This window comes from Cricetulus griseus, assembly GCF_003668045.3.
Source record: "Cricetulus griseus strain 17A/GY chromosome 1 unlocalized genomic scaffold, alternate assembly CriGri-PICRH-1.0 chr1_1, whole genome shotgun sequence".
NCBI lineage: Eukaryota > Metazoa > Chordata > Mammalia > Rodentia > Cricetidae > Cricetulus > Cricetulus griseus.
Genome location: NW_023276807.1, coordinates 147,380,075 through 147,393,449, shown reverse-complemented (window position 1 = coordinate 147,393,449; position 13,375 = coordinate 147,380,075). Strand labels below are relative to the sequence as shown.

Below are 13,375 nucleotides of genomic sequence, written 5' to 3'. Positions count from 1 at the left end.
GGTGAAATCTACTTTCTCTGGATCACTATTTTGTGTGTTACTAGGGTACATCACAGATAGTATTTGCTGTAATACCATCTTATAAAAATTAACTTGACTGAAATAACATGTCTATATCTGAAAATTCTATGGTAAGATTGTAGTTGCCTAGAAATCATGAAGCATATAGCTCAGAGTGACTGTGGCGCTGAACACACTTCTTGTGCTGTCTGTTTCCCACTCCTCTCATTACATAAGCATCTCTACACCTAAGACAGAGGTGAGGTCATGCTGTGTTTAGACTTTCTGGTACTTGGGAATGATTTACTGTTGGACATACCACAGTTTCCATGATTGACAGGACTTTTTGGATGTTTTCTTTGTGTTAGTTGGTGAGTTGCTCACCCAAAAACTTACCTCTAACTCACTCATAGGGAGAATTAGTCCACAGAACTGAATAAACAAATAATAACTAAAGACAGAGTTTAAGTCAATTCTTTCAGGAGAGGCAAGCTGGTATATAGTTTTCTCTAAGTCTAAATAACTAACAGATTGTTCAGAATTTTAGTGTGTAGTGTTTCAGTAAGAAATGCACCCATTTGTTACATGAAAGAGAAATTGTATAATTATGTCTGTAGTGTTGGAGGAATATAAGAACATTGAAATACCTGTTGGGTATTTTCCTATATCTTAGTTATCCCTGACACAGAGAGTTCAGACTATAACAGCAGAATATGATTGAATTAAATTAACCATTATTTGGATAGTACTGAATGGTTCATTGAATAATTTATTTCTAAAAGTGGAAAATAATACAATCTTAAGAGAAGAGATTGTTGGAAAATCTGAGCTACTGAGGTTTTCAGCCATATAGTCAGCATATTAGGGTGTCAATATTGAATGCATGGGATATTCACATTGATTAGTTTATTTAATACTGTCCAAGAGTAGCTGATGCTAAAATTAACAGCAAAGGACACTGTGCTTTGATTGACTCTTAAATTTTCACTGAACCCAGAGGTAGATCTAACAGAGAAAAAATACTTTCCAATGAACATATGTAGTATTTTAACTGTTGTCATTTCTACTGTACATCAGTGCCTCATTGCAAAGACCTGTGAATTTGGAAAACATTTTCCCTTAGAAACAAATAGCTTTACTAATAACTTTCTGAGTGAGAATAAAAGTGAAGTGAGGCAGAGATTAAAAAGCCTAGCACTGACTGTAGCAATCTCTGGAGGGATATGCCAAGGACAGTCTTTAGAGAGTAGGCCCAGAGCTTTTAGGGCAGGATGTTGGGAGAGGCAAATTTCAGAAAAAGACCTGCAATGGCTGCATAGAGACTGGTTTATCTTGCTGATAGTCAGTGTGCATGAGCAGTAGCTCCACTGAGGGATAACCACATCCAAAGCAAGGATCAGTTATTGCTGAAGCTGGAGGAGAATGGCCAAAGAATCAGAGTGCATGCTTTCATTTAAGGGCTAGTGAGTACCAAAGATCTCACTCCATAAGCCAGCACCCATGGAGCATTTGGCTAAACTCCACTTTCTTTCTCACTGGGCTCATGTTGAGTCCAACACAAATAGTTAAAAGACCTAATTGGAAAAACTACCAGATCACTTTGCTCTCTTTAGGGAATTTTCTCTGCATATGAATTATAAGCCTCAAGAGACCAGACAGAATGTACTAAGGTTTTTGTTTGTTTGTTTTGTTCCCCCAAGTGATAAAGATTAAGTTTCATATAACAATTTGTTTGGCAAGCATGAAATAATCTTACAAGCTCCTCATTCTGACAATATTGAATAAAAATCTATTTTACCATTATGTTTAGAATTTCATCTCAATTAAATGCAACACAAATTTAATCACAAATATATAGTACAATGGCACTGCACTAAAGACCATAAATATCCATGGTGGTGTCAAATCTAACAAAGTCAAAGGATATTTTTGAGACTACATGAAACAATCTGTGCTATTATTTCCTATGCTTAGTTGAAGATCCATACTAATGAAACAGGCTTAGTTTACCTTTAACAGTAAGCTATACTGTCCACCTGTATCTCACAGATGTGTGTAGTGTACTTTTTATAGTTTTTGTAGATTTATTTACTTTATACGAATGATTGGTTTTCTTGCATGTGTTCCTGGTGCTTAGGAAGGTCAGAAGATGGCGTCAAATTCCCAAGAATTGGAGCTATAGATTGTTGTGAGCCTCCCCAATGGAGCTGGTAATCAAACCTAGGTCCTCTGCAAGAACAAGTGCTCTTAACCACTGAGCTATCTCTCTAGCCCCTCATAGTATACTTTAAATGGTATCACCATCCCCCAAAAGTATTGTGTGGAATTTAGAAATGTATGAAAGAGCATTAACGTGGGTAGAGCATTCAAATATGACCGCAGAACTGTATTGCAAGTTTCATCTTATTCTCTTGAGGTAAAAAAGTGGGGAAAGCTAGGAAATTGATGTCTAGTCATATAATGCATACAAATTGATAAGTTAGGAAAGCACCATCATAGACTATTATAGAACAGGCCAAGAAACCCTTGAGTAAGAATGACAGATGTCACTTTCCAATTTTATTTTAATCAATCGAAAATGTTTTTACATTTCACTGGATGATACTGTGTGTTAAAGACTGATCTAATTTCTGATGCTAAATTGCTGGCTAAAGCCTATTTTTAATGTAGATGCATCAGGCAGCACCATCTGCTTATTTTGAACTTTAAAAAATATTTTCAGTGTGTGGATTTGCCCAATGTAATTCAATTCACACATGGAACTTAATGCTTGGCATTATTCTACTTCATTGATTATGTGCCCATTGAACCATGATTATATTGCTGAGTTTATGACAGAAAAAAAATGCCTAAAGATAAACATTTTATTCAAATGTAAGTAAACCTTTAGCTTTCACTCAGAATACAAGTTGTAACTCAAATTTTAAAAGTGCAAAAATTAGTGTACATTAGACCTCTTATTGAGATCCTACCTAAAGGAAATAATATATAAAAATAAGTGACACATTTACATCATAGCTATGTGATCAGTGGCTCACCAGAAGACAGAGTGGACTGAGTAGCTAATAATGTTTTTAAAAATAAAAATATTCAAAAATATAATTATTACTAATGTAAATGGAAGACTTGGAAATTCATGTTTTCTTTTCTTGAAACTTGATGTGAATTAATCTAAATAAAATTACTGTTGATGTTGATGAGGTCAGGAGATATAAACCTTTCAGGATGTTTAGGGATAGATGGGTAGCTTAATTCTTGTCTGACTGGAAATCACTAGTTCTGTCCTGGCTGAAGATCAAAATTGCCAGAAAGGTGGTGGGGGTGGTGGTGGAGGATGGCTTCTAGCTCTGGTTTTTAGTCAGGTTTTTTGTTTTGTTTTGTTTTGTTTTCCTAACAAAATAACCTCAGCGAGCCCCACTGCCCATTAGCTAAAAGTGGAAACTGAAACACCCAGTTGGCTGGTGGTAGGTCAACCAGACTGACTCCAGCTCCAAGTCTCACCCCAGTTTCTGTCCTACATCTAGAGAAAGCCCCCAGACTAGCAATGGAATGGTAGCCCACATTTGGGGGATGGTTCCACCCTGGAACTCTGCCCTTTTTTTCTTAAACTTCCACTTCTAAACCTGTAGCAAATTTCTTCCTATGACTCACTCGCCGGTGGTCCATGTATTATTCTTTGAATTCAAGACAACATGGAGAAACTGACTCAGTGGAAGGTTTGTGTGACCATGAGCTTCTGGCACACTAAAGTCCCTGTGTGGCTAGGAAGCCTCCATTCCACTCAGACTCTATTTTGACTCCTTTCACTTTTGTCAGTGTGACCAATCCCTGAGAAGGTTGTCACCAAACTGGATAGGACAACAAAGAAAAGATCAAAGAAACTTGAACACAAAGGATCGGCTGAAGATTGTGCCGAACTAGTATTCTTGAATCTCAGGTAACATAAGCTCCTGCACCTATTCTGACTCTGGATTCTTCTAATTCTCACACAGTCTCCTTGCCTGGATGTTGCTGTCTGTCACAAAGCCATATTCTGAGCGAGGATATTTTGCAAACAATGAGTTGGGAGGCAAAATTAAGAGAGGGAGAGGGATTATGGATGGAAAGTTCCTTGGAACTGAAGCTACCGAGTGTGTGCTGGGAAGGGAACCCTGGTCCTCTAGAACAGAAGCCAAAGCTTTGAACCTCTTTGCTCTCTCCAGCCCCAAGAACTGCAACTCTCCTAGAAACTACAATTTACAAGTGTGTCACAACATGACCAATGTGGTGTTTCTTTCACTTTTACTTGGATAAAGTTGGGAAATGGGTCTCAAAGGCATGCACTTGTTTTCTGTTAAGAAATATATAAGGAATCCCATCGAATTGACTACAAATTGTAATAAATGTTTTAATAATGAAAGGTTTTAAAACAATAGTGCTTCTAGACATAGCTATTTTTTTTAAAGAAGTCCTGATTAATGAGACATATGTTAAGAAAAATTATTGTAATGGTGAATGCTGATTCAGGAACTTATTTTTATTAAGTAGTTTATAGTGAAGGCTGTGACTATTTTTTCTATTTATAGTGGCATCTCTGGTTAATTACCTTGTAATGTATTGTGACATTAATGCACTAGTAAACTACAGGAATTTACACCCCTATTCAGTAATAAAAATCTGTAAATTGAAGAATGCACATAAAGTCATTGCAGGCATAAATTATGTGACCAAATGCCATGTATGGCCACATTGGACCTAAAGAACAGAAACTCTCAAATTTACTCATCAGTGGGTAAGTGCCACTGAATATATAATATATTCGACGGCCACTTTACAGCCACAGAGAGTACAACATTTTACTCGAGGGTTTTGTAAGTTGTTCCACTATTTCCCTTCAGGTTCCTAAGAGCATACTGGACATAATTCACCTGCACAGGATCAAAGAAACATCAGAAAAACAAGCAGAGGAATACCCTAAGAAACATTTTCATGAAGAATGACTGTACCTAGGATGGATGATTTAGAGCCATGGACCAAACCCAAAGTGAATCATCTGTAAGCCAGAATGGAGAGAGACTTGACCATGTGAAGCAGATATCACTGCATATATATATGTTTACAATATGTACACATAAACAAGGAAACGATTGAAACCATAGGGGTTTCTTTTTGAATGATCTATTTTGTTTTATGTGTGTGGATATGAGTATGTCTGTGTGATTGTATGCTGGGTGTGTTTGTGGTTGTTCCAAGCCAGGACAGGTGTGTCAGGTCCCCTGGAGCTGGAGGCATAGACCTTTGGGAGCCATCTAACAGGGGTGCTTGGAACTGAAATCTGGTCTTATAGAAGCAAATGCTCTTAATCCACAAGCCATAGTTCCCACCCCAGCATCCACTGTATATGGAGTTTCTGTTCCACCTTGTGCCACAGTCCTTTAGCCCCAAATAAACACATAGAGACTTATATTAATTATAAACTGTTTGGGCAGTGGCTCAGGCTTCTTACTGGCTAGCTCTCTCTTAATTATTAACCCATTTCTACTAATCTAAGTATTTCCATTTGGTCTTATTTTACCAGAGAATGCTGCAGCATGTTACTCTTTCAGCAGCTGCATGGTGTCTCTCTATCTGCCTCTCTTTGTGTCCTCTCCCCAGCATTCTCCTCATCTGGTAACCATGACTATACTTCCTGCCTGGCTACTGGCCAATTAGTGTTTTATTTATCAACCAATAAGGACATCCCTCCATCAATCCACCAATTTTAAAGTCCAAACATACCAACAATTATCTCATCTTCTCAAACACACAAAGCACAGTTACTATTGAAAAATAAAGGAACAAGTAATCCAAACTAGTTCCACTTATGCTAAAATAAAATGGCAAAGATTCTGTGGCATCTACTGTTATTAAGTTACTTCATATTTGATAAAGAAAAACTTCCTAGACTAATTATTGTGAGTTACATTAGCATTTAATTATTTATTTATTTTTTTTTGGTTTTTCAAGACAGGGTTTCTCTGTGGCTTTGGAGGCTGTCCTGGAACTAACTCTTGTAAACCAGGCTGGTCTCAAACTCACAGAGATCCACCTGCCTCTGCCTCCTGAGTGCTGGGATTTAAGGCATGTGTCACCACTGCACAGATTTAAAAATATTTTTATTTCCACTATTAGATTGGTAAACATCAGAAAATTCATTATTGTTTTGTTACAAGAATATAGTCAATTCCATAAAATAAAAAATAACCCTAATATTTAAAACAATAAGTATCCCCTAATCCATTATTATGTATGTTAATCAGAGGGAACAATGTGGCAAGGGCAATAAAGAGAACAGAGGGAACAATTGGGCTGCTGAGTAACAAAGTATCAAGAGATGTGTTTTCATGCCAGGCATTGTGGCACACCTTTGATCCCAGAACTGAGGCTGAGGAAGGTGGAACTCTGTGAATATGAGGACAGCCTGAGTTCCAAGTCAGCTAGAGCTGTTACAGAGAGAAACTCTGCCTTGAAAATCCAAAACAAAAACAAAATTAGTTTTCCAACTTCAATGTGCATAAAATACAATAGAACGTAGGGAAAAGAAAAGATAATTGACTAGCACTAGCCAGTCTCAGTTAATCTACAGCTCAAAATAGTCAAATAATCTCATAAACATATTGTACATAGAATTCCTCGTATTAAAAAAAAGCCTAACTTGCCATCTAGATCCAACTAAATATCCGTAAAATACAAGAGAAATGTTCCCCCTCCTCCTTCTTTCTCCTCTCAACAATAGATGAATATAGATATGGAGAGAGATACAGAGCTTGTGTGTATAATTTGAATGTACATAAAATCAATATTAATACACCAGGTATTTAAAAAATGGTCAATGAATGTAACACGGAGAGCTGAATGGAAGTATTTTGATGCTGGAATGTGATGATACTGTTATACCCTCTCAGTATCATTTTTAATATCTGCCTTCCAATAAAGTGTTAGGTACTCTAACAATATACAAGCTTTTTATATAATAGGATTTTGATAATTTCTAAAAAACCCTATCTAAGGAAACTGTCTTTTAAATTCTTGGTGTGGCATGTGTGTATGTTTGGGCGGGCAGGTATGTGTTGTGTGTCTCTGTGGAGACCTGAAGTTGAAATTGGGAGTCTTCCTCTGTCTCACTCTGTCTAATTCAGAGTCTAAATGGAACTCAAGCTCCACATCAGGCTAGTCTGGCTAACCAGGTTGTTCTACAGATCCTCTGTCACTGCCTGTCTAGCAATGGAATTACACACATATCACCAAGCATACCTGGCCCTTTTGTGGGTTCTGGGGATTTGACTCATCTTTACAGTTGTGGGAAAAGCGCTTTAACCACAGAGTCACCTCTGCAGCCCCTAAATGCTTCTTTCTTAGTGGGAAAAACAAAAGTTGTTTACACAAGGAGGTGACTACAAATGCAAATGAAGGGTCTGTGGATTAGTTCACACTGAAGATTGTCGGAGCATGAGAAGCCATGAAGACAGTCATTCTATGAAAGCACTTTTCCTCCATGTTGCATGCATATTGATGTCAGTGTTATTTGGGACCTGTTTAGGCAGCCATCTTGAAGAGAATTCATAAGCATAGCTACTCTGACTTTAAAGTTGTTGTTTTTTTTAAGCTATATAAAAATAAAATCCTGAACTGAACTCTGGAATCCACTTGCAGAGAGGGAGGAATGATGAACAAAGGGGTCAAGACCAGGCTGGAGAAACCCACAGAAACAGCTGACCTGAACAAGGGGTTGCTCATGGACCCCAGTCTGATAGATGGGAAACCACCATAGGACTGTTCCAGACCCCCTGAACTAGGATGTCAGTTTGGAAGTCTGGGCAATCTATGGGGCCTGTGGTAGTGGATCAGTATTTATCCTTAGTCTAAGAATGGACTTTGGGAGCCCACTGCACATAGAGGAATACTCTCTCAGCCTAGATACATGGGAGAGGGTCTAGGCCCTGCTCCAAATGATATGACAGACTTTAAAGATCCCCAATGGAAGGCCTCACCCTCCTCGGGGAGCAGATAGGGGTTGGAATAGGGGAGCAGGAGAGAAGGGGAGGGAGAGGGAACTGGGATTCACATGTAAAAGAAGCTTGTTTCTAATTTAAAATTGGTTTAATTACCATTATAAAAATTATATATATGTATATATATATATATATATATATATAATATGTATATGTATATAACCACCAGCTAGATGCTCAAGAGATTTTTATCCTTGGATGCTTTGGTACATAGCTCCTAAGAACAGAGGCATTTCCTTCATAGCCTTGTTGCCATAACCCAAACTGAATCAGTACACTCAATAAATAAATAAATAAATAAATAAATAAATAAATAAAATCCCTATACAATCTGAGCTAAGTATTAAGCATTCGTGATTGTGCATAATCAGGCATCCTTTACTAGCTCAAATCAAAGAGATGCCATTAGAAATTCAGGTTTTAACAATGGCCACCTACCTTTCTGTGAATTTCTGAAGGTCTAGTATGAAGCAGGTGCTTAACATGTATTGTTTTATTTTAATACTCCTGCCAGACTAGCCTAGTATTGTTTCTGTGGTACAGATGGCAGATTAGCCTTGTTCCAGAGGCTGCTCTCTTCTCATACACCATTGCAATAAACTCAAATAGCACTAACAGCTATATATTATGCAGTATCCGCCAAATGCCAGAATCTTCTCCTTGTCCTCAAAAACACTTTAAATTCTACCTTCAGGGCTGTGAGGCGGTGGAAGACATTCAAAGGAAAATGGCCCAAAACCTCCAGACCAGACATTTTCAGAGTCACTCTAAATTTAGTTTATTTTTACATGGCTTTACAAATTTCTCAAACTCCTCTTCTTCATGTATCCAGGTTTCTCTGAACTGTGGCTCTTTCATGACAAGGGGTAATTGAGTTCTGTTCTCTGAAGTCTGGGGTTGGCTATGTGACTCCCTGTGACAAATAAGACATTAGCAAACCTGACTTAAGCAGAAGCTTAAGCTGACCGTCATGGTAGACTTCCTATTACTGGGACTCCTTTGCCATTGACAGGAAAGGTGTAGGACCAGATTGAAGAGCAACAGAAGAGAGATTAAGGTCACTACCTATATGACAGCAAGACATTTGTTAAAAATGTGGCCCAGCCCTTACAAAACCATCCAAACTGCTGACTACTAAGCATCTAGCCACAATCAGAAAAATTTCAATTCAACTAACTCTCAGAGCAATAATAGTATGTATGCTGTTTAGATTTATTAAGTTTGGGAGTAGTTTTTTATCCATTCCAGCCATGCTTTTAGTATTATTTTTTGTTTATTGAAGAAGTAGTTTCCATATATAGCTCTGGCTGTCCTATAACTCACGTCCTAGACCAGGTTGGCCTCGAACTCACAGAGATCCATCTGCTTTTGCCTCCTGAGTGCTGAATTAAAGGCATGCACCAACATGCAAGGCCAGTCATGATTTTTAAATATTCTTTCTCAAATTATACTGGGGTCCCCTCTAAATAATGAAATTATGACAAAGGACTCAACTTGTGTAAATAATCCTTTATCCTTGGTAAGAACAATCTTCAAATAATTAACATGAATAAGTCAATGTATCAATTCACATTCATGCCTGTTGTTCATGAGGGATTCTGCTATTATAAGGGGGCTTCGCAATCCCTCTGTGTTGCTATATCAAAATACTTGAGACTGGATGTAGTGATATATTATTTATGATTTTATTAAAGCTTGACTGAGCATTCAGAAAAGCAAAGTTAGCTTCAAGCTATAGAGATCAGGCAGTGCTGATACATTCCTTTACTACAAGCAGCCAGAAGCTGGGAGGTGGTAGTACACACCTTTGGTCCTAGGACCCAGGGTTAAGAAGTAGATGGATCTCTGTCAGTCCAAGGCCACCCAGATCTACACAAAAATGAATCCGTCTAAAAGAAAATTATAGCTCACACCTTTAATCCCAGCATTAGGGAAATACATAAATCAGAAGCAAGGTGTCAGTATGAGACAGCCATTCTCCAGCCACACTGAAGAGAGGTAGGTTATTCATGTATCAACCCTTTCAGCCTGAGCTAGAGGTGAGAACTAGTGGCTGGCTGCTTTGCTTTTCTGATATTCAGCTTGGAGCTTGAAATATCAGTCTCAGATCTTTTATTTATTCGTGTTACAGTGTTACAACTGGGTAATTTTTAAAAATAAATATGTTTTCCCCCAGTTTTGGAAACTCAGAAATTCCAGAGGCTGTCAGACTCAGGAGAAGTTTGTCCTAAGATGCTCACACTCACACTGCAGGCTAGGAGCACAACCAAGCACCTGAGTCGTTTCTTCCCTTTTTATTCCAGCATCAACATCTGTGAGGGTAGAGGCCCTACCTTAGAGCTGAGGATTAAATTCCAACATAAAATCTGGAAAGGATGCAAACACTCAAACTACATCAGCAGCCAATCAAAACAGCAACCTCAAAAGTACTTTTGCCCCACCCCTGTGATAGTTATCCAGATACCAAACCTCTGATATGCTTCAGTTCCTCTTATCACACACAATTCCAGTTGAGTGCACAATGATCTTTCATCTCAACTATGGGAGTTGCCTTTCTTTGTCTACCTCTTCCCCAATCAGCGATTATCTACTCTGATGCCAGAGAGCCTACCTTTGTCTCCAGAACTGACAATATAGTACATCCTTCATTTGGGAGGAAGCATCCCAAAGGAGCCTTTTCCAAGGACAAAGTATAAACTGTATGGTATAGAATATGGAATCCTTTATAAGCTGTCATGTATCATCATCTAACCTTCCTTTCCATCATGCTTTCTTGAAAAAAACAAACAAACAAACAAAAGCTCATTCTTTCTTTGTTGGTTCATCGTGCTTTTCTCCATGGGACTCCCTTATGTACTTTGGATCTTGGTCTCTTGTAAAAGAGAAAAGTATTTTCAGTGGTGTTTATTGTATTGCTTTTCACTGTTGGTCATTTCGACAGAAATCACTGGAGTGCTTTCAACTATGTACTAAGCTCAGCCCAGTGGCTGGGAAACAGTAATTACAACACTATGTCCTCCAGAAACACACATATAAGGGAGGAAAAGCATGCACAGTGGCCAACAGAATACAGGGTCTTAGGGAAAATAACCAAGGGAACCATGGGGCACTTGAGCATAGATGCCTTTGTGGAAATCAAGGTACACTGTCAGACAGGTGGAAAAGTGCAGCCTTCCAATCCAGGAGAATCCTACATGATGCACAAGAGATAAACATCTTCCAGAAGGAACTGCTCAAACAGAAGGCGTGCTGAAAACTCACACCTCCTGACTTTTGCCAAGCCTTTGATGGTTTTGTTAGAAAACACATCATATACTTAAAACCAAAATATTAACCCTGGCATAGTTTCTAGTTGCAAAATTGCAACTGTGGAATAGTAAGTTTGAACATTATGGAACATTTTGAACAGTAGGGAATGGAATTACTTTAAAAAGAAAAACTGAGTTCTATGTTTACATATTAAGATAACTAATGTTATGTTTCAATTTTTATTGTGTATGAGTAATAAAAATACTTTTAAATGAGTTTTGTTGACAACCACAGATAATAGTTTTAATTTGTATGATTTTATAAATCGATAACAATATTGACTTTTAAAATTATTCATAAAAGATACTAACTTCTGAGAAAAATTTCTTTCACTATGACTTTGATTATGGCATTGAAAACAAGTACTCAATTATACAAAACATTTGATGATAGAAAAACAAATCTGAGAGATAATCTGGTGACCTGTCACTCTAAGTAGGAATTCACTTAGCCCTCTATTTAAATGCCTCAGGATACCTAATGTTTTGTAACTAGATTATTCATCTTTTTCTTGAAATAGTGTTTCACACTTTCATTTATAATAAGATTTTCTGACCCATTATTCACACATTACTTTTCTTCTTCATTTTTAAACAGGTACTATACTACACATGTATATTACAACATCTAGTTCCGTTAATTACCCTTCCTGAGCACTGAACACTGCTCCTTTTCCCTTAAATCAAGAAAACTCACCTCGGACAGGGGGTCTTTCTAGATCAGAGTCAAGGTGAATCGGTGGAGAGATGTAGGAAACCTGTCCGTGATGCACTGGCCCTGTGAACACAAAAGGAAATATTAAGACATCACAGGGACCAAGATATGGCTCAGTGGGAAAAGGAACCTGTTACAGATCCATAGGCCAATATTATGGAAAGAGAGACATGGCTCCTACAAGCTGTCCTCAACTTCTAACATTAATACTAATGGCCTGTTTGTTCACAGACACACATACACAGTCAGGCAGACAAATAATAAGTAAACTCTCTGTAGCTGCCTTTACTTTGAAATTTTTTACAGTGTTCTATCATTTTTATTCCACATAGAAAAAGATAGCCAGTATAGATTACAAAACAATTTTCTTAAACACAAACCAAACCAATTAAATTGATTCTTCTTTATAACCAAGATGGATTTTTAAATGATTTGCATACTTATTTAGGAATTGCCTTGTCTCCCACCCTTCCTTCCCTCCCACCCTCCTCTCCTGCCCTCCGAACCCAACCCCCCAAGCCCAGGCTACCTTGAAACTTGCAACATTGTCAAGAATGATTTGCCTATATTTCCCATGTGCTGGGACTACGTGTTTGTGTGTGTGTGTGTGTGTGTGTGTGTGTGTGTGTGTATGTCTGTGTGTGTTTAATATTTAATTTTCCCTTCAGTGAGATGATAGATAATTATGAAGTGGTAAACTGAGTTTTAGGGAAAATTGAAAACTTCAGAAATGTAAATATATCTATCTGAATATTTTAAAGTTATTAAGAATAAACAGACTTTTGGTGCTCTGTCTTCTCGCTCCAGTACTGTAGACAGTGCCAGCTGCATTTATTTCATTGTCCATCACATTGAAAATTGTTTACATAATTTTCAGACTGGCACACAATGGACAGGTGAGACTTTGGATGCTGGATGGCACTTAGGATGTTGAAACCCTGACATATGTATTTTTCCTTAAGGCATATCTCTTGTAGTTTGAAGAGAAAACTATCCTGCTGGTTGTAATTTGATAGAAAAGAAAGAACTAAGCAAAATTCAAAACAGCAAGGAGATGGGTTGTTCTGTTCTTGGAACACATTCTACCCCCTCACACATTTCTTTGTAATATGTGTTGTTTTACAAAGAAAAAGTATGAATGTTGATTTGAAAACTGCAGTGATCAGTTTTTTAAAAGTTCATTTTTTTAGCCTAGTCTTGGCAACATACTGCAATCATATCCCCCATCAAGAAACACAAAGAAAAAAGACTGGTATGAATTTAAAAAAACAACAAAAAAAAGTCTAATGCTCGATGCAGCTATCATTTGTACTGATGATCCA

General features: G+C 37.7%; 1 protein-coding gene across 11 annotated transcripts in view; it reads right to left on the bottom strand.

Moving 5' to 3' along the window:
* Positions 1-13,375, bottom strand: part of Adgrl3 (adhesion G protein-coupled receptor L3) — a 446,202-nt gene that overhangs the window by 227,452 nt on the left and 205,375 nt on the right. For all 11 annotated transcript variants that reach the window (XM_035452601.1, XM_035452599.1, XM_035452600.1 and 8 more), the window contains one exon: positions 12,036-12,116. In XM_035452601.1, the coding sequence (XP_035308492.1) occupies positions 12,036-12,116 (81 nt within the window). The remainder of the gene's footprint in view (positions 1-12,035; positions 12,117-13,375) is intronic.